The sequence below is a fragment of the Rhyacophila brunnea genome, unplaced genomic scaffold (genome assembly GCF_057557595.1).
Source record: "Rhyacophila brunnea isolate RB1 unplaced genomic scaffold, BYU_Rbru_1.0 scaffold_17, whole genome shotgun sequence".
NCBI lineage: Eukaryota > Metazoa > Arthropoda > Insecta > Trichoptera > Rhyacophilidae > Rhyacophila > Rhyacophila brunnea.
In genome coordinates this window covers 20,889,405-20,912,352 of record NW_028232827.1, presented here as the reverse complement: position 1 = coordinate 20,912,352, position 22,948 = coordinate 20,889,405, and the positions used below count along the sequence as shown (strand labels likewise).

At 31.4% G+C, this 22,948-nt stretch overlaps 1 protein-coding gene across 5 annotated transcripts in view; it reads right to left on the bottom strand.

Annotated features, from left to right (window-relative positions):
- Positions 1 to 290: 290 nt before the first annotated feature.
- spin (lysolipid transporter protein spinster) overlaps positions 291 to 22,948 on the bottom strand; it is a 70,323-nt gene continuing 47,665 nt past the window's right edge. Inside the window, exons 2-10 of one of the 5 annotated variants that reach the window (XM_085944495.1) lie at positions 15,815 to 16,011; positions 14,173 to 14,324; positions 12,663 to 12,866; positions 10,359 to 10,496; positions 8,511 to 8,772; positions 6,074 to 6,172; positions 5,472 to 5,709; positions 3,913 to 4,008; positions 291 to 1,142 (exon numbers count right to left, since the gene is read on the bottom strand). In XM_085944495.1, coding sequence (XP_085800621.1) covers positions 3,932 to 4,008; positions 5,472 to 5,709; positions 6,074 to 6,172; positions 8,511 to 8,772; positions 10,359 to 10,496; positions 12,663 to 12,866; positions 14,173 to 14,324; positions 15,815 to 16,011 — 1,367 coding nt within the window. In that variant the 3' untranslated portion in view covers positions 291 to 1,142; positions 3,913 to 3,931. Of the gene's footprint in view, positions 1,143 to 2,160; positions 2,210 to 3,912; positions 4,009 to 5,471; positions 5,710 to 6,073; positions 6,173 to 6,929; positions 7,192 to 8,510; positions 8,773 to 10,358; positions 10,497 to 12,662; positions 12,867 to 14,172; positions 14,325 to 15,814; positions 16,012 to 22,948 lie in introns of those variants that run through there. The other 4 variants (XM_085944499.1, XM_085944497.1, XM_085944496.1 and 1 more) reach the window with 4 other exon arrangements.

Below are 22,948 nucleotides of genomic sequence, written 5' to 3'. Positions count from 1 at the left end.
ATATTAATGTTACATGTGATATCTTTCGGTGATGATAGACATAAGCATTACATTAAAACCTCATTAGTAAGAACACTGATAATTCGAAATTTTCCTGAAAAAAAAGTCCCTTGAACAATATTTTCATATAAAACCATACCTTTAATTCGAATTTCGTAATTCGAAATGAATTCAGAGTCCCTGGCATACAAAAATATTCAATAAATCGTTATAAAATACACTATTTCATGAGGCAGTCATTCAATATTTTTTATTACCTTCTTAAAAAATCAAAAATTACTTATTTTAAGAAGGTAATAAAAATAATCCTGACATTTTATGACCAAATTCGGTAGGCACATCTATGATCGGAAACAAAATTAATGAAAATCAAAATTTTTTCCCCCCCCATACATTTTATAATTTGTAATTTGAATTTTTTTTTGATTTTTGGTCCCATGGAATTCGTATTAATGAGGTTTTACTGTACATCAAAATGTAGCATTGAAATGAAAAAAAACAAGTATTAATAAGCATACCTCTACAGTTTGATTGTGATTTATTCGAGTCATAATATAATTTCCTTTATTTTGTTAACTGTCAATTCATGGTGGAACTGCATTGTATTGTTGTTTTTATTTAATAAAACGCAATTTTTTTTTTATAGTACTTATTCCACTTTTAAAAGTGGAATAAGTACTATAAAAAAAAATTGCGTTTTATTAAATAAAAACAACAATCATAATATAATGTAAAGAAGAGAATTAATAGCTCACATTCATTTCTGAATACTTGTTCATTTTGATATAACTTAAATATTAAGTAATCAAATTGAACAGATATATTCCGTGTTGTGCTTATGTCTATCCACTACTAAGGATTGAAATTTCCATTAGTAATAAAAAATATCACGGTAACAAGGTAAAAAGATAATCGTTCACTCATTAAAAAAAAACACACTCCACGAAACACACCCATACTTCGAATCCACTCTTTATGTACAATCGTCGTTGTCAGAGAATTCATCTCGAAATTCACAATTTGTTATTGTTATAATCAGTCTTTGATTGGTTCACGTCCGCACAACAGAACAGTCTACGTAATCCGCGTACTCGTTTGTACGTCATCCGCGTACCGATGAGTCGGTTGGACTGCTGAATTTTCTGGAAATTAAAAAAACACCATAAAATTAATTCACCATACAAGCATAATGCAAAATTTATCATTAGGTGGAAAATGTTTATTAAAGTTCTGGTCACGAATCATGCGGGCATTTAAACAAAATAATAAATATATATACATAATGATGTCTCGTCTTTTTACTGAATATTCCAGTAAAAATATATATATATATGTATAAAAAACCTTCCAAAAAACATAAATTACAGTTTTTAATACAACTCTACTGCAGTAAAGAGTCATTGCATTTGGATACTCCAGGCAAATATTATTGTAACACATTTTCAAAATCTTATCATTAATTTCAATGTTAAAAAAAGTATTTCAATTAAATGATTTTTTAGGTACATGTGAAATAACCTGGCACATTTTATTATTGTTCTAAAAATACACATATTGAATTCGACTTCACACATCGACACAAAAATGTATCATATACATAGGTATATGCGTTGAAACGATTTATGTCAGTTTGAAATGTCTGAACTATGACAGAAAAGGTTCATTTGAAACCTAAACACAATCTACAATATAGGTTTGTTTTTATAACCCAAATGATGAGAAAACTGTATGTCAAAATAACTAACTTATAGCTAATACTGTGACTGGCGCGTTTGGAGTACTTGGCCATTAGATATAATTAACGTGTTATTTAAATGTGATAATTAATAGGTCAGCAGTGATTGTGTTAAACAAGGCACGAAAACTACACATCAAAGTATATGCATTCAATGATAACTTATAATTTATTATATTAGAGTGGTTCGTTTCAAGTCGTTTTGCGATGCGCTGGGCTATTTAACAAGTACCTACACATATTTCCCACATCAATAAAATTAGTTTGTGAGTAATTTATATTTTTCAAAGAATATATTATAACAATTTTATTTAGAAACAAAATGATGCTGTGTATTTTGATATATGCCGACCGATGTGATAGTTTTATTGGAATACTCAGTAAGAATATAAAATAGTTAGTATGTACATGTGACCTAAACTCACCGAATAGGTTGTCTCTTATTATTTTGAAATCAAACTATTTTAGCATAGGCTGAAACAGAAAACAAACAATCTCATACAAACCAGCCCGTTGAGATTATTCTTAAAGAGAATTGTTAAAAATAGTTTTCAAATTAATTTATTAATTAGCGAATCAAACTTGTATGTATCTGATTTATTTGGATTTATTATAAATATTATATTGCAACGCATTCCATATTATATTCAATTTATTAGAAAGAGACTAGTTCAAAGAAACACTACATACTGTAAGAATTACAAAATAAGTTGAGATTTATTTACGGTACGGACAACATTAAAATTTTTAGGTTATATTTCAAGTATCATTAAAGTGGTATGGAATAGTTTATTGATATCACATAATAAAGCAATGGTATATTAAATGAACATAAATCATAGTAATCAGATATATGAGGCATTTATTTTCAAATACAGATTTAAGTAAAATTTCCATATTTTTGTCAAATGTAATTTTTTGTGTTTGAAGCTAAAGTGGTTGTTTTTATGTCAGTTTCTTTAATCTTTTGTATTGTATTTTCAAATTATAACACTATGGCCATTTTTATCAGCCAATAACACATTTATTGCAATACTTATACGCAAAATAAAATTGTACACATCGGTATCATTTTATATAATCAATGAGTCACAAGTTTTTAAAGATGAGTTTCGTATGTTTTGGGCGGGTTCTGAGTGTTATAAATGATTACATATTGTGTGAAATTACACATATTATATTATAAAATGTACGTAGTTTTTGTTTATATTCGATTTTTAGAATAGCTACCTCGTATGTTATTGTGCTTATATCGTCGGTGTTTTGTAAAAAATGCGGATCAACCATTTTGGCAAAATTGAGATTTAAATTAAAAAACAATATGTACCTCACTAGCTTTGTTGTGTAAAAACGGCGAATTTGTATCTCCACAGGATAGCGCTTAAAAGCGATGATAGTAAAGGCGAATATCCATTTAATATTATGAATAAAAAGCGAATGTGACATATTAGGCCTTTTAAAATATCATATTATAAAGCCTATTATAAGGACAGTATTATTTCTAAGCTTTATTATAAACTTGTTAGACATTTTTAATCATCCACAGGTAGTTAAGAAATAAATGTCAAAAGTTAAAAATCCTCCTGTAAAATAGCATTTTGGTTAATTCGCCCTTTTTACAAAACACTGACGATATGATTAACCCATGGGAGACAGAATTAAAAGGAAAAAAGATGGATTTAATTTTGTAGTAAATTTTACAAGAGTTTACTAAAACTGCTACAACTTTTTTATTATATTATGTTCAATATCAATATTTGTTGTAAAATTGTGTAGTTATTGAAATATTCTAAATTATTATTGTCCTTCTAAATATGTAAATAAATTTGTTTGGTTAGGTTTGAGGAAAAATTTAAAAATAAATTAATGCTGATTATCCAGAATTACTTGATCAACATCAGCGTCAAATTGGCTACGATGGCCTCCAATGGGTTAAAAAGTTTGCTATATTATTAAAAAAAAAAAAAAAAATTAATAAGTGACAGATTATAGGTTTTTAGATTATTTTTGTTGTATTTCACACTGACTTATGACAATTTACAATTGATTAGACGAAATGAAGAGGATAAAAATGCATCATAATATGGCAATCATAAGCAGCATGAGAGAGGATAATTAATATCTCAGAAAGTGCGTAATGTTGCAGAATCATGCCATGCTTCAAAAGTGCCCCTTACCGAGATAAAGTAATACTGTTTACTCCTGCAATAATGTAAAATCATCTAAGCGAGTGATTTCTTCGAATGAACTATATGAGATTTCCAATTCATCCCCTTTGATAAACATAAATAATATATCATGTAAGTACGGTAATGATTATTTAATTTCAAGTAAATAAAGTGTATGTGTGAAATGAAATGGTTAAATCATAACAATATAAATAAATAAAATTTTAAAAATTTATAAACCATAATAAGCATGGCACGAATATGTTGATAAGTCCAAAATGATCAATGTTCAGGAAAGCATTAATAAGTGTTTAGACACTTTGTGTAGATAAAACTTATCGTTTTATTTGTTATTGACAAATGTATCTACGAGTCGTTTTGTTGATTGGAATACATTTATTTTACTTAACAAAACGATGATACAAATTACATTTTTCAATATCGAAATAACTGTATACAAGATTATACAAGATAAAAATAACTTTTTATATACGTTTTTAAATTTTCTGTTCAATCATTATGATCAATATGCTCAAACTTGTACTTGATATGAAGTAAATAAAAAACAAACAAACAAATATAGAATACTGAAATGTCCTTTTTTATTTCCATAGTAACGCACGTATATATTAATAATTTAGTTGCTAGGACCACCCAATTAGCAACCAATAATAGTGGATTGGATTACGGATTTCTTCCGAAATAACTTTTCATACAAAATAGAATTAACTGAAAATGAATTCAATTCTACTTATAGATGGCTAAAAGTATTAAAATAATGCATTGGTATCAAGTTCTGATATATTCTAAGTTTCAAATGTGTAGCTAGTCGGGAAGTTAGTTAAAAATCGATTGCAAGATTTGTACTGGATAAACAACCACCGGACAAATAAGAATACGAGCTAATAAAAATGTTGTAAAATAAATTTGACAGCAGCAAAATTCAAACAAAAGAACACCAAATTAAAATTGAATCCAAAATATGCAAGATTTATCTTAATCTGTGCTATAAATTCAAAATTGGAAGGAACAAATGTACTTTGAATTTTATTTGTATTTTACACATAATATTACATTAAAACTTTTAAAGGTTGAATCAAAGAATAATCTCTGCGCAAGCTTGGTGAAATTATGAACATTATGAGATATCAATGTACTGCTTGTTGCCATATGTGAATATATCGAAAGAATATTCCCTATGCTAAAATAATAATAAGTGCTCCCACTGACATTTGAAGTGCATTTTCAATGATATTAATAAATTACATTCAATTATTATGCCAAAAATTTGATATCCATCACAAAAAAGATTGCGATTTCTGAGAAAAACATTATGCGTAGAAAATTTCAAACTATATGGGACAATCGGACGCGGATTCAAATCCCATGGCGCAATCAAGTTCACACATTGTTTTTTAATTCAATATGTTGCGATTGAGTGTGTGGACCTCACAATAGCAACCGATCCTGGTATGAAGGCTGTCGTTATGTTTTTCCCGCCGGCAAGTTTTATGATTATTTTTGTTAATAGAGGGAGATGGTAAAAAAAACAATTAAAAAATAATCACCTGTTACTTCCTTCTCCACCCGCATCTTATCCCGTACAATATAAATAGCTGTCAAAAGGAAGAATACTCCGCCCAATAATTCGACGAAGCTAGTAAGGTAGAGGGCGTATTGCAGCGATTTGAATTTGATTTTGTCATCTTCATACGGCGACACCATCATCGTGCTATTGTCAATTGAGCCAGGTACTAGCGGTGCGTAACCGGCAGGTATTAACGAAATTTTAAGTGCCTCGGAAATCTATAAAAACGAAAAATAAATATGTATAACAATGTGACATTTATTACATGATAACATGTCAATATTATGTAAGTGGTAAACATGGAACATAAAATTAATGGGAACTGGTTTACCCTACTGGGTGTGGTATAACAGGCTAAGTATCTCGAGTGTGAAAAAATATGGAATAAACTTAAACACATGTTCATGGCGATGGCTTTTACATTTCTATTTATTAATCTGTTCTGTGGTGGTAAAGTTCAAGATTTTATTTGTTCTAATTTTTCCAAATAGGTACATGGTTTTTAGTTGAAAAAATTACATATGCCTAATAAATATCTTCAGAACGTCTCGAAACAAATATAGAGAAAAAAAGGACACTTACTACTCCAACCAGATAAGGGCTTCCCGCATCTCCGAATGCGTGTGAAATTAATATTTGGAATGCTTCAGCCGTGGATCGTCGTGTAGGTATAACAACATACTAAAATAAAATAATTATTATTAATACCTTTTATGTATATAGTCAATTGACCGAAGTTGTATAAACAAAAATATAATATTAAAAAGCCATAAAAATTATTAAAATAAATTTATCAGTGACATCTATGAATTTGTTTTATTAACTCAGTTGAAAAGAAACAAAATTTGAATGTTATAAAAGAGATACTAAGTTACGCCAAGAGATGGCACTATATAAAATTTTGAAAGAATAACTTGATATTACTAGACAAAATATTACTTTTCGTGCTGAAAATGTGCACAATAAAACAAAACATTTCATTTATACTAATAATATTTTGGTCAACCAGATTCAATCAGAGAGAAGTATTTTAGACCGAATTGGTGAATTTTATCAAAATAATAATTATTTTATGGCATATTTGGTTTCAAAAAAAAAAGTACTAAAATAACATGCATAGAATGAAAGAATTGTTTTTATTTACAATCCCAATAAAATATTTAAACAGCATGCCGCCTGAAAGTGATATTGTTGAAGTGCTATAAATTATCCAATGTCGAACATGCTTTATTTGTCATTAATTATTATAATAGGTTTACATATTGCAGGTGATGTAGCTTATACAAAAAAAATTGAAAGTGAATTCTATTGAATAGATGCTAATGTATGATGGAACTGATGAAAACGAAGCAGTTAGTGAGAAAATATTATAATATTATATTAGTGATTGTTACTAATAAAGCACATTAAAAAAAGTGTGAATAATAAAAAGGCTTACCAATAACATATCGGCAACGATTGCCCAATTCAAATTAAGAGCTAGCTGCCCAAAGAACACAAACACGAAAGGCGACACGCTATAGTTCTCGATGAAATAAATAGCGGCGCCCAACAGTGGGGCGCTGGTAAATAGTCCTACGGCGCATATTATCGGGTGAGCCTGGGGGAACTTCTTTATCATGAACTCTCCGATGGTCACGCCCAGGGGTACTCCGATCAGGCCCGCCAGCATTGTTATGACGCCGAAATTAAGCGAGACGCTAGAGAACACGGAGTAGAAAAGAGTTGAAAATTAATTCTCGGATCTGTATAAACGAAGGGAGGTGCTTCACCAGATGATTTTGACGCCAAAATCTCATTGTGACCTTGTCAGCAATGAATAAATAAATACTAACATTTTTTATTCATTGCCATGGTAATAATGGGAGCCAAAATTATGTGATGTAGCGTTGGGGAAATATTTGGGCATAACATCGTTGATGTAAAAATACGAAGTGTGGTCAGCTGAAAATCTGTATGCTGTGTGCGCTTATTCTTACAACGTGATAAGAGATTACGCAGAGAAATGGAACAATATTAACAAATGACATATTACAGTAACATGATCAGTGGCGTAGCTAGAAATATTGGCCCCTAAAAAAACATCCAAAATCAAATTCGAGACCTTTTTACAACTCTTCTTTCTCATCCAATTGGCTAATCCATCTAAAATAATGTTGAGAGCTTTTTTTAGCTTTCCTTCTAATTTATTTTTAATTTATATGTATTATGAACGGTATACAATAGAAAATTTATTAACATGTTCGGCGGACACGACGTCTATAAACATTGCATTGTGTACTGTGGAACGGAATACAACACGACGTTTATAGAAGTCGTATTTTGGATAAATCAATATGTTCCCTGCAAACATATTTCCATTAGATAGTGTCATTCATATCTTAAGATTTAACTCATTTTTATATATCTAAATCGAAAAGTTAAAAAAAAGTAAGTAAACCATTCTTAATACAATAATTTGAATGTGTGCTATCAGTAAAATTTATTGGCCAACTTGTGTCTGTGGATGTGTTAATAATTTATTATCAGACTGAGATTTAGGGTCCCTTGTCCGGCTGGGCTCCAATGCTTTGCATACTCTTGCAAAGAGGTAGCTACGCCACTCAACATGACAAGCATGAGAAAAACAATAATTAATTACCATTTTAGAGTGTAACTACATCTGCGATATTATAAGATGCGTCAACTCAGTCATTTAGTAACTTTCATACATATTACTAAAATTACCTACCCAAATTAGTTGGTGTATAATAATAAAAAATGAACACAAAATTAAATTAAAAAAAACAAACCATAATATTATGATATTTAGGATGTGCCATGCTATATTGTAATGGTAATATGTATTATGTTGTGAATGGTAATGATGATGAAATGAATATTATTCATATTACATAATATGCAGTTATCATGCAACCGAATAAAGTCTCTCTGATTGAATCTGGAGCGGCCCGCTAAATAAAAAAAAAATCAGCATCATATCAAGGAGGCTTTTGTCTGCTTGTTCGCGGAGGCTCACCAGTAACATGTCGGCGATAATAGACCACGTGAGATTGAGGAACACCTCTCCGAAGAACACAAACGTGTAGCACCACTTGGCGTGGCCCGAGGCCGTCGTCAGGGCCAGATAAATCAGAGGAGAGGAAGTGATCAGGCCAAAGGCGCAGATGAGAGGATCGCAGTCCGCATATCGAGGTCTCAGCCTCTGCGCGATCACCGAGCCCAGCGGCACTCCTATCATGCCAGACAGCATGGATATCACTCCGAATTTGAATGACACGCTGGTGAAAAATTACACTATTAGCCTTGTACATTACTGAGGCCTTTAAATACAAGTCCGAATATAAGCCAGAGCCACTAAGTCCATGTAAAATCTGCAGCCAACTACATAGTATTGTTTCTACCCCGTTCTCTCTCACACTTAAATATGATTGTTACAAATGTACGATTATTGGTCGAAGAGATATTAATATGATACACTGAAAGTAAAGGTACACAACATAGGGAGTATTGATTCTTTTTGCAAATATTTTACGTATCCGTAATATCATACTTTTCCATATTTATTACTAAAACTGTAACTGGGTTAAATTGGTGTGAAGAAATAATCAGGTCACACAGAATCAATCAGCCAGGTCACATTCCTTATGAGAGCTGATTAATAGAAAATACCTATTAGAAGACATAAAGACACACTAGTTAAAGTGTAACGAGGGAAATTGTCTTATTTTAATAAACTTTGCATTTAATTTAGATGCATACTTGTAGATGAAAGCTTATCTGAAATTTATGATTACAAATGCAAATCAATCACGGAAACTTTCAAATCAAGGACTGGTCAATGCTATTCTATCGATACCAATAACCTGGGCCAATACTTTTTCTTTCAATATGATATTCCTAGGCACACTGCTGTCGATTTCATATGCGATGGAAGGTACCGCTTTAAAGATTCTATAAAATTTAATCTTTTAAGCAACAGCCACATACTTACTTCTAAGGACACATTTTTGAACAAATAATAATATTATGAAGAGTGTCCTTAGTTTGTTGCGGTTGAGTGGGTTTTCTATACAAAATCTTTTTTTATAATAAAGGGTACAATGATATGATTATTTTTCAGTCAATATGGTAATATATCTACTCAATCACTTGCTAAAAGAGTTCTAGACATAAAACAAACAATCGTGTCACAAACAACATTGTATGTAGTATTTGCGAAACACATGCAATATAATTCATCTCTTTAATAATACATAATAATACTATAGAGTTCTGATAAATTTTTTACACAATACTTTCCAGGACTTGGATCAGAAAGTATTTTTTTCACCGTCTGTTGTAATAAAATAATATGCACACATATCGACAAGGTTAATAACTAAAAACAATATTTCATTTCATATGTGTATAGATAATCTAGTAAGGGAGTTGTTTATAGATGGGTATTCAAAAACATTTGATTGTACAATCCATGGTTCATAAATTTTTGTTCTAAATTAGGTATGTACTTCGTTGATTTATTTTACTTTACTGTCTTCATAAATTAAAAATATTTAAAAATAATTATTGATTGACTATTGTAAAATATTTTTTACAAGTAACACTTGATAAAGAAAGAATTCTTGTTAGTACCATCAGGAATGTAAATTAACATAGATAAATAACACAGTTATTCAATAATCTTTCAGCATTCGCATTTCAATATTTATGCAGAGGATTTAGGCGTACCAGAACAGTACTTGTCAGTCAAATTTGGAATTGGTAAACTCCCTGATTTCCTGATAGATAGTATTGTTACAGTCATCACTGTTTTCTGTACAATAATTAGATAATTACATAATAATTATGATTCATGTAAACTTACTCTTCAAACGTGACAACGGAAATAGCATCCGGCTGAAGTTTGAGACCGAGGAAAATGAATCGGGGACCCCACCACGCCAGAGCCCCTGCCACAAATGCGACGCACGTGAATCCCGCCGTTGACAGCATGAACGATGGACTGAAAAGAAACAAAATTAAATTATACATGTCACAGTTTTCAATATCATATTTCCTTATAATCTCCGACTGACCTTCATTAGGTAGCAGATAATTTAGTAAAATCGTTAAAATATTCAATAAGAATAAACTGTGTCAGCCTGAGTCAAGTAATACTTAGTTATCATATTATTATAGATCAGAGGTGGTGAACCTATTGCACGCATGCTACCAGTGGCATGCGAGATGATTTTTCATGGCACGCGTTTGAAGAGAAAAAAATACCTATAATAATAATAGACAGATCACATTGTATAAAAATAGTAGGCAAATACTCTTCAAGAATAAGCATTACGTTTAATGTAAATATAATATAATTGCATAGGTCGGTCTCATTAGGCTTTATGCGTCATATATAACAATATTATCGCTCTAACCTCATCAGGCGGCGGGGGAAGCCGCGCCGTGAACCTCTGATTTTGACCGATTTACAATGCTTGACACCACTGTAGCGAGAGAATGCCTCATCGGTTTTCATTTCTACCCACAAAAATGGCTGTACCAAATAAGAAACAAAAACTTGGAGGAGCTAGTTCCCAGTTCCTAGTAGTAATTCTGGCAGACCGTTTCAAAATTGATGGACCGAAGTGTATGACGTAATTGAAAAAAGGATAAAGCTATTGCGTGCTATGTTCTGTGAGTGGTATCTAGAACATCATCAGTTTTAATAAAATTCTTAAAAACCATTTTTCCCCATGAAAAACTGCTCAGCACGTCAGACAGTTGAAGAATAATATTTGGGAAATTTTGGCACGCGTAGGTAAAAAGGTTCGCCAACCCCGTTATAGATTATTGACTCTATATAACCTGCAACCCCAAATAGCCCTCAGCTCTTACACGTACATCTTAACTTCCCCCACTTCAGCCCAGTCACATTACAATATACCATAGACAATATATGCATAGTGCGCTCTTTGCAGAACCCTGTATTGGCCGTAACATAAATCAGGATCCCAGGATTTAGACAATATTTATTTATAGCAAATCATCTTATGAATAAAATAAAATATGATTCTTTTAAAGATAGATAATATTTTATTATTGTATAATTAATATTTGTTCAATTATCCAATATTTACAGGTTATTTTATAACCTATAAACAGAATATCATAAAACTATCGATGAAATAAAAACGAGAATCGCTTGCTTTTTTAGATCTGTCTACTATGTCGTAATAATATTAAACTAACCATAATTTGATATATTGAAAATACATAAATTATTGAAATATTCTAGGACTATGTATTTGTTAAAGGTGCCTGATGGAAACATACATAAATTTTTCTACACATTTGATTGTGACTGTAATAATAAAATTACGAAAATATGACTTTATAACCCTACCTTGCACTCGAAAGAGAAAGCATTCAAATGAATATTTTTTCCAAGCACGATTGATTATTTTTAGTTTAGATTTAAGAAACCATTAACCATTACTAAATTATACATTGACGGCATACATAGTGGTAGCAGAAGTGGATTTCGGATTATCTCGCGACTAACGTACAGCATACCAAATAATTAGATTTAGTTTGTAACCTTTAAAATTAGTCATGATTTAAAAAATATTCATATTAAAAATGTGATTAATTGCTATTTAAAAGATAGCAATAAATATAAACAGAAATGCAAAATTATGATTGGATTATTAATCTCCTGATTTCAAATAATATGTAATTCATCAATGTAATTACAATGAAACAACTGACTAAAGACTTCTAAAAAATAACACAACAAAAACAAAATCATTCATAAAATTGATAAAAATTAAATTAATCATGTTATTAAAATTTCTTGAGTAATGATGTTTTGTATAAGAAAAATGAGAGTAAGCAGTATCTACTTAAAATGAGCAAATCAAATTAATGGAATTTGAATGTACTATAACATTCTTAGAATTAGAACATTGAGACAAATTAAAATTAGTAATGTAATTAAACAGAACTTTCTAAAAATATAGACACATCTTCGCCTTGGTGGTCAATAGAGCTATTAGGCACAGATTTCAAAAATGGTTTTATTTGACTGAACGACTCTTAAAATACAATTTTTTAGTGGTGAAGAGAACCGAGTGATATCTTGACAGGAACATTGTTTTATTAAGAATAGTCCAATAACAGTTCTTACTTTTTAACAAGTGTTTTGATGTCATCCTTGTATGAGCCAGAGCTGATGTGCGATCCGCCTTCCGCCTGACCTCTCTCAGGTTCCTTCAAGAACACTAGCATCAGGACAACGGCGATGACTCCGAGAATGGGAGTCACTCTGAGACCCCATTGCCAGCTTCCCATCGCTTTCGCAGTCTCCGAACCGACAATGTAACCGAGACCACTGAAAATTTTACGAAGACAAATTAATTAACATTTAAAAATACTCATGAATTCGAAATATTTGTAACACAAACACCTTGAATATACTGACTAAAATTAATATTATATTTACTGTTATTTATTTAACCCTTGATGCATAGAATGTCAAGTTCAGTTTAATCAAAATAACATGCATAGACTAAGATACAATGAAGTTATAAACTATTAATTATTAATAAAGTCACATCAGCGTTTTGTCTTCATTTTTAAAATGATAATTATTAATAAATTTTTAAAAGATCAATAATGGTAAAAATAAGCAAACTGCACAATATAAATTACTGATTAGTATGTAACAAAATTAATAGTTACATTGTATAAACTTTAAATAATTTAATGGTTAATTTATGGTTAACAAGTTGGTTAGCATAGGTAACAGGTAGAGTTTTAGTGGATCTGTATTAATTTAAATCTACATAATTATATGGCAATACAATTTTTACAAAGTACATTTTCAAAACTGCCCTTTGTGTATGTTTTAGATGTCACAGTGAAAATAAATAATAATAACATGCTAGTGTTCCATATTTGGATATTGAATCAATACTAAATATAATTTTTTGTTCATAACTGTTTATTTAATTTTTGGTTAAAAAATGACAGTGTTAGATTATTCATCTTACCAGTGGGTCTATTCTATGCTTATCGACGGCTAAAGTGATAAAATGATAAATATTATCAAACTTAGGGTAGGTTTGTATCAAAATATTAGCACTTATTGTAACAATTACACGAAGTTGGTTTTTATTGTTGCAATAAGTGCTATATTTTAACAGCACCTATCTTGCTGCTGTTAAAATATCACACTTATTGCAACAATAAAAACCAGCTTCGTGTAATTGTTACAATAAGTGCTAATATTTTGATACAAACCTACCCTAAGTTTGATACTATTTATCAATTTAGTGTTCGATAAGTATAGAATAGACCCACAGGTGGATGCAAAAGTCATTAGTCTAATGTGCAAGTGATTTCGTGACTTTTTTCGCTATTCATTAAACAGCTGCTCCATGGTTAAATAGCTAAAAACGATTCGTGACATTCCATGCATCGGACTCTTAGTGTTTTCTATGAAGGTAATTTTAGTTTGACATGGGTGGTATTTTTGTATGGAAGAAACAAACAACGAACAGTATAATCCTGAGGGTTTGTATGAAAATTAGTGCAGTATTTCCAGAGATCCTTTTTTTGCCATCAATTTCTTACGTTTAGGCTCCATCTACAGGTTTAGTACTGCATTGCAAATTGATTGTAGTGAAGTAACTCACCTTCCCACTGGGATGGCGAAGTAGAAGAGAGCCAACATTTTGGAGCGGACATCTTTCACGAAGAGATCGCTTATAATTGTGGGAGCGATGGTTGAGTACGATGCTTCTCCAATGCCCACCAACGCTCGGAAAAATATGAACCAACCAAAATCCTGGGGAAGTAAACAAGGAAAAAATCATAAATTGACATAATTAACATGAGTGTATTTTTAGCAATATCAGATAAGAGGCTATTGATTTCAATATTGGTTACATACCCGTATTTTTTTGCTGATATTTTTCTTGATTCTGGTTTAATATGTATAAACTGAAGGTTGATTATTTAGTCAGTTATATTTATCTGTCGCCATTTTTTATATTTTTACTTATTTTAAACATGTGTTTTGCGATTATCTCAAAATGACTTTGAAACTAATAACTTCATATGTGCATTTTTGATGATGATCAGGAAAATTCGAGATAACACATGGCGAGGTCCTCATTAACAATAAATTTTATTTGTCAAAGAAACCATTGGCCTATGAGAGGGTTACAGTGAAATGGTATCGACTGTGATCTGAAGGCGAGTCCTTTGGATATAATGTCCAAGGTACTTGGATTGTGTTTCTGAGATCTTTAGATGAACATTCACTGCGTCGCTCATGTCATTTTGAATCGTTCTGGCAAGTCTTGGAAAAAATGGAATAATTTCTATTTTCCAGCCTGACTTAAGTCAATGACTGGTATGGAAGATTGTGTCGAAGACTTAGAATCAGTCTCCGGTTGCTCATTGCACACTCTACTCTGTCAATCCTGTCAGTTTGACGTTTGCTTTTAGAGAGATACTCGTTTGACTTTCATCATTTTAGGAGACAACAATACGAAAAATATACCTATATTATTAAATACAATCAGCAACTTGTTAGTAAGAGGAAAGACTAGTGTAGCCAACAAGCTGACAGGAGAATATCTTTTCGGTCTAGTTATAATAATTTTCAAAACTGGCGACACTACATAGGTATATTATGCACTAATTAAACCAAATGTCAACACAATTGAATTGGTACCTGAAACGCCGTGTGTAACTGCTATTTAAGGTTGACGATTGCTTGAGTTTATCGGTATGAGCAGTCTAGTCTGTTTGGGAAATTAGAGCATTAGTAGCGTGTGGGGAGCGAGAAGCAATTGTGAAAAAAGAAAAACAAGTAACTTGCATACTAGAAAACGATTTGACAGGAGTTAAACATACATGTGTCTATACAAATCATGTACAATACAAAGATGTTTAGGTAATACAATGGGAATATAGTATCAATATCACACATTAGCATTAAAAAGTTTTTTAGCTAATAGTATATTAATCTAGGTAGGTACACCTAGAAACCATAGATCTATAAACGAAATTGTGCTTCTGTGGTGAATAATAATTCAAATAACTATGTAAGGATGACAGTTGCATAATATACCAAGGAAAATTATTATTATCCTATTCTTATAATGGCAGACATTATCTTTGGCATTGACAGTATCATTTCAATTATTATTAAATTAGTGTAAAATAAAACATAATTACCAAAGACAACTATCCGACAGTATTGCTACATGAAAAAGATTTCCTTACTTGTAGGGAAAAATAATTCATTAAAAATCAAATACTACTCACATTCATGAACGAGCCTATAAAGGTGGTAAGGCTCCAAAGGAAGATTCCCGCGGCCATGATAAGAGTCCTCGACTGTCTGTCTCCTAAATAGCCGAAGACGGGAGCGAAGATCATGTACGATAATACAAAGACCGTTTGAAGAAGCCCACCCTTATCATCGCCGATGCCGAAGTGGTCTTGGACATCTGTTAAGATTCCTGCAACAAGCGAAACACAAAAAGTTAAACAATTTAATTAAATTTGTGTCCAAAATGGGAAATGTCATATCATAATAAGAAATTATATCTGGCACCATGATAAATAAATCAAGTCGACATCAGATTACATAGATTCAGTATAGATCCACCAGTATAAGTTGTCCGCTGAGTGAGGGCACCACAAGCTAACATGTGACATAATATTATTCTACCTACCTATATTATTTTTTTATACTGTGATGAACTTATTTCTCAATTCGAACACCTGATGATTTATGATGGTAATGGTATATCTATAGATTTTATTCCAAATTTAAAAATTAAATTATGTAACATTAAGGATAAAACTTTGTGCTTGAATTTAAATATCTTGTTCTATTATTAAATCAACCTTCAGTAGTCTATTATCTTTCCCTAGATTAAAAGTTCGTATAAAAAGTTGTTTTCCTATTACAAAATAATAAAAAAAAAGGTTATCTTAGCTGATAATATCAAATCTGGGTGCATAATACAAATATGTATTTCGCTATTTTTGTATTTTTGGCGGACGACACCCACTTTTTAAAAATAAACGGCATTCATGACTGAAAAATATTCTTATTATGACTTGGGCAGCAGCTGTTAAATATAAATTTGAAAAAAAGAACATAATACACAAACAAGAGTCACATTAATTATTAATGTGTGCATAAATGCACTGGATAATATATTTTAAAGTAATTGCTGTTATGAACTGGGTCACCAATATCTCAAAAGGTTACCTATACGGATCCAGAATAAATATGATAATATTAGATAGGTACATTATATTTGCCAGTTCTTATCAGGTATGTGCCTAATAATAAACAATTTATATTTATAACAACATAATGGCAAAAACCCGTTATCACACAACGTTCACGTATCCTATTATCCCGAACCATATCCGGTTAAATGAGGCGATTGAAATTAGCGAATAGGAAGGGTATTTGCTTCCGGTGAAAAAATCTTTCAAACCTACGGGATTTAAAAAAAAGCAGGACCAAATTTATCAATAATATTATACTATTAAATCAATTATTTTTTTAAATATTATTTACGTCCCCTTTCCATATTAATTACTATGTTCAGAAAATGCTTGTAATGCATTTTGTATGCGATAATACGGCACGTCATCACCCCCTCCCACTCCAGGAAAGTCTAAAAGTGCAGTGAGTCACTGGGAAATCGGAAATGACGCACTCGAGGAAATACATGAGACCGGACATTGTTGTGCTCTGCTCTAGAGGGGGTTGAATGTTGATTCATTCATTAGAAGTAATAAGAAATTAATATACTAATGTTATCTAGGTATATAGCAGGTACTGCTTTAATCATAGTCATAATCGCCTGTATATAAGATCAATATTATTTATTTAATATAATAATAAATCGTTACATACTAATGACGAGGCCGGGAGCGATGTATTTAGGTTACCATGAAAATAAATATTGATGTTTCTTTTGAGTAAGATATTCATAACATAGTAGTTATTAGATTACACATTATTTTATTTGCATTGTAAGTTTTTTCCACATTTTGCTAATTTATAACATGTACTTATTATTATAATGTGATTACATAATATTAACATCGGGGTGTGAGATTATTAATATGTATTACTATTTTATTTCAAAAGTAAGCGAATCGAACCGAACTACCTAATCCATTTTTTAATTTCCCCTAAAAATGTTCAGTGTAAAGTTGACTGACACTCTTCTTATAAGGATTGTGAATTATATTATTACTTAGATATAAATTAATATTTTTTCCAAGCAGATCGAACATCTCTATCTTTCCATTCCCTATCAGAGGCCCATATACGGCGATCTTGAATCTATCATCTGCTAGCGGAACAGTTTGGTGAAGCTGCACTCTTGAGGTTTATATATAGGTTAATAACGAGTTGAGAAATGGTCCTGAAGGTATTTTTATCATATACATATTATAATAATATATAATATTGTTAAAATAGGTACCTATAAGAAGAAATCAACAAGAGAATCATGTCTGCGAATAAATGCTACTTTGGCCTGTTAAGACATTTTAAGTCCCGCTTACTACATCGCCGAACTTAAAGCACTCTTTACAAGACACTTGTAAAGCCAGTGCTCACCTACGCATCGGAAACCTGGACATTAACTCTGCGAAATGAACGAGCTCTGAACATTTTTGAAAGAAAAATTCTCCGCCGTATATATGGACCGATCAGGGGTGGCACCAATTGGAGGAGAAGATATAATGCCGAGCTCTACGGGCTGTACGAAGATTGCAGCGCAGTTCAATCAATTAAGATTGGGAGACTGCGATGGCTAGGTCATGTGCACCGTATGAATGACAATGAACCGGCAAAGAGAGTGATGTCCAGCAATCCAATAGGACGTAGAAGAAGAGGCAGGCCAAAGATTCGCTGGTTGGATGGAGCTGCCAGTGACTGCCGTATTCTGGGGGTACCAAATTGGAAAGCGGCCACACTGGATAGGGACAGGTGGAGTGAGCTGTTGGAGGAGGCCAGGACCCACACCGGGTTGTCGCGCCCCTGATGATGATGATGATAGGTACCTACAATGTTTTACACGAAAGCTATAAATAAATAAAACTATTATGGATTTGTATACAAATTAAATCAATGCATAATAATTTACAAGACAGGCGGGACTGGAATGTGAGAATTTTCGTTGTATTTTAAACAGAAAGCCAAGTATAATAAATAAATTCAACCCACCAACAATCAACATGCGGTTATAAACCATTTTCAGTGAAAAATAGTGTGAAATAAATATACATTCAATATACATAATAAACAGCATACTGCATATTAAATATATATTTTCATTATACGTGTAGCTAATAATAACGCACTTTAAAGTGTGTATAATTTCATATCTGTATACAATGAAATCACACTCCGTCTATTCAACTCTAAATTGTCTGCATGTCATATTCGGGAATAACTGAGAATAGTGAACGCTTCACAATATAAGTCTCTATAGTCCTGTCAACATTCGCTAGATAAACGCATGACAGTGCATGCGTAGCCTGCGTATTGCATGTCTCAAACCGGTTTAAAAAAAAGGCCGTTTTTCGTGATGAAAGTGATAGCGCACGTATATCCATCACCGATGGGTCATTAGGTCAACACCACAACCAGCGAATGATTTTGAGAAAAAAATGCATAATAGTACCTAATAAGCAAAAAAAATACTGTAATTTTGAAGAATTTAACACAAATGTTATGTGTGGTACTAATACTATAATTATTACATATTTGCATTAAAATCAGCATTATAAAAATGTGACAACACTGCTTCCGGCGAAAAATTGAAAACGGTGCGTAACACGCTTTCAACCTAAAGCATGCGCAAAACTGCCTAGTGTTAAAACCAGAATTTAAAAAGTTTAAGTGAACTGGAAGAAGAAGTGATCAATAATGTAGACAGAGATTATTACGAATATTCGCCGAATGGTTCGTGCACTGTGACGAACATTCGTAATTCGTATTATAGAATATAATATACCATCATAAATCGTCAGGTGTTCGAATTTAGAATTAAGCCATCACAATATAAAAAGTATTGAATGCTAATAATTATATATTGGTGGATCACTAATTATCACGAATCGTATTCAACTGTCAGTACAGTCAGATGAATTTATATCCGTTAACAAATATATTATTATGTATTATCAGTGATAGGCGTATAATTGTCATTATAAATTTACTATTAAAACTTTTCCAAATAAAATTGTATCCAGATAATAGATATACATTGAATATCATTTGAATGTCATTAAGTGCTGTATCACAATTAATCGTATCTAATCATTTAATATAGGCATACGTATTTAATACACATATTGGAAAAGCAGATTTACCCGGAAATTTTAAGTTATTTCAAACCAAAAAAAAAATATATAGCCATCATACGATACCATAATAATACATTAATCTTATTGATAAACGATAACATTAATAACACGACAAAAATAATAATTGAACAATTTAGTAAATGACTAATAAAGTGTTTCTCATTTTCTTACTTAATTGTGTCGATAAAAGCAGGTCAATATCATTACGGGGGCAAAAGGTCAGACAGTTTAATCAAGAATAATTATGAATATTACGTTAAAAAAAACAGCTAATTGATCCTGTTATGGCACAAACACAGGTAAACAAGTGCAAACATTTAATTTATCATAATATACCAGCTAGTATTTTAATAAAATTAACAAATTTCCAAATGCATTGGTGAAAGGCGCAGTTTTGAACGTACTGAGTTATCCAACTTTGAAAAATGTATCATACATATTTTTCCAATGTAGATTAGGTACTAGTTTTACGGTGCCCACCCGGACGCCGTCTAGTGGTTGCGTTTATGCCTCTCTGCCCCCCACGCAGGCATACCGCGCCAACTGGCTTTTACATTTATCTGCAGATGTGTAAATATTTTAAATACTTTAAAACATACAATACTTCGATAAATACTTAAGGCTATACTTCAGCTAGGGCACGGTCTAAAACGATCGTGACTGCGCGACGCGAAGATTGTGCAAACGACGCGTGCAGAACAAAACATAATTTGTCATAAAAATTCAACATGCGTCAATTTTATGTTATGTTTATTGTTCTATTAGTAATAATAATAATATATTCATTGACATGTTATCTTTTTCAAGTAAATGGGTAACGTTTTTTAGTCATCTTTACACGATTTAAGAATTAATACCCCGACGCCATCACAAAACAAATTGACGTGTTCACAGCTCGACATTCGCTCTCCGATTGGCAGCCAGTCCGAAATTTCGTCGCACCTATAGTTGAAAATTATTTGCCGTTTCACTTGAAGTATGCTCTTAAGAATTTAATGGTAGGATAACATTTCGTCAAACCTACAAAAAATCTTCCTGCAACAATTCTTTTAGTCTGTGCCATAGAGATGTGCCATGTCCTGTAACCAGTGTGGCCATCTTTTTCTATGCTGATTATAGTACAAAGGCGTAAAAATTATAGTATTTCTGATAAAAATATAGTACAGGAACATTTTTCGTCTTGAATCCCTTAAAATTATAGTATTTTGGCATATTTGGCGTAAAATTATATTATTTTACATTTGTAACCATATTCTAACTCCGTAAACTAAATATTGCGACATTACAATATTCATAAATAAGTATTAATTTATCTGGATAATCCATCGAAATTTATTAATTTTGATACACGTAGATACTTTTTCCACACTGCAGATAAGCAATGTTAGTTAACTCATAGATGCAATCTTTTTTATTAATAAATTAAGGTAAATAAAAAAGGTACTAGTTAATGCTGTTATTCGACGATTGCTAATCGCGACTGACGTGTAGGTACTTAGTATATGGGTGTGAAAATTTGATATCGTCCCGTTTTCCTATTGGACACTGAAAAGTGGTGTGATATTTTTACTTCGATTGAATTTGGCGGCCGTCTGGTTTACCTGATAACTGTGATAACAAACACGGTACAACACAATATTTTTTTATCACTGAAAAATTATTAGATACACACCTAGGTACCTAATATTGAAAACGTTAAGCCGTTCGGAAAACGCAGAACGATAAGACGAAAACTCATATCTTCGCCCCAAAAGCAAAAGAGCACTTGTGCATAAATTGAGTTTTGAGAAAAGTGTTTTTGGAGTGAAAAAAAAATCGTGGAGAGGTTATTACTTAATATTTTGAAATGAAATTTGGAACACATGTGACCTAATTACTCAAGATTGAAATGCAATTTTTATTTTTTATAATTTGTCAATTTTTGATTTTTAATAGGTTTTAAGTCACATGTTACCTTTTTCCTAGATGCATTTATAAATAGCTTTATCTTCATCTTTTGATTTGCGAGCGTCCACTTTACGCATATTGTGATCTTCCAAAATATTTATTTGGGCCTCTTTGTCCGCTGTCAACATGTTTTACAATTTTTCACAAATTTCACACGTGCCCTTTTTCTGTAACGAATTTTTTTTTTTGTACAAAGGCCCTTACTCACTTTTAAATAATTACACTTGTTACCTTTTTCCTATATTATTTTTGTAAACATTGCACATAGTTCCTAAAATCGTGTACATGTTACCTTTTTCCTATACATTAAATGAAGATCAGTTACACGAATACACAAGTAACCTTTATTTTCTTTGCTCAATTGTGAATTCATGGGTTTTGCTTCACAAATGCCGTTTTGCCCATAATGTAGAGAAAAAAATTACGAAGAAAACTGCATTCATAACTCAAAACTGTCAAAATTGCACATATGCCCTTTTGCTTTTAGGGCGACGATATAAAGCTTAATAAAAATTACTATTATATCTCAATAGTAAGTAATATCAACATCTATTTGTGACGACAAGCATAAAATATTATAGTAGATTTCCATTATTTATGGTTCATTCCTTGAGTCAGGTTATAAATACAAATTAGCTTGGACGACCATTTATATTTTATAGTAAGGTGTCACGATTAAAAAAAAAAAGAAAGGGAACTTGAGTAAAACACAAAACAATCGCAGGTCTATCATAATATAACAAATATCGTATGAATAAAACAAAATATGATTATTTCGAAAGATACCTATTAAAATATTTTTTCAATAATCCAAACACGGCATTATTTTCTGTTAAGTAAGTTTTGATAGTAATTGTAAATTTTAGTAAGTATTAAAAAAAATTAAAACTATGCTTGCACTCGAAAATGAAGTATTAAAAAATAGCGATTAGTTTTATTTTAGTACACGAAAATTTAATAAACTACATTAGGTATATAACAATATTGTGTATTTCATCGCCGCACGTTTGGGTTGCTGGTGGAATACGCATTATTTTGCGAGTAATGTATGTTTATAGCTGGGATTTTGATTTACTATGCAGCGTGCATAGTCAGATTGAT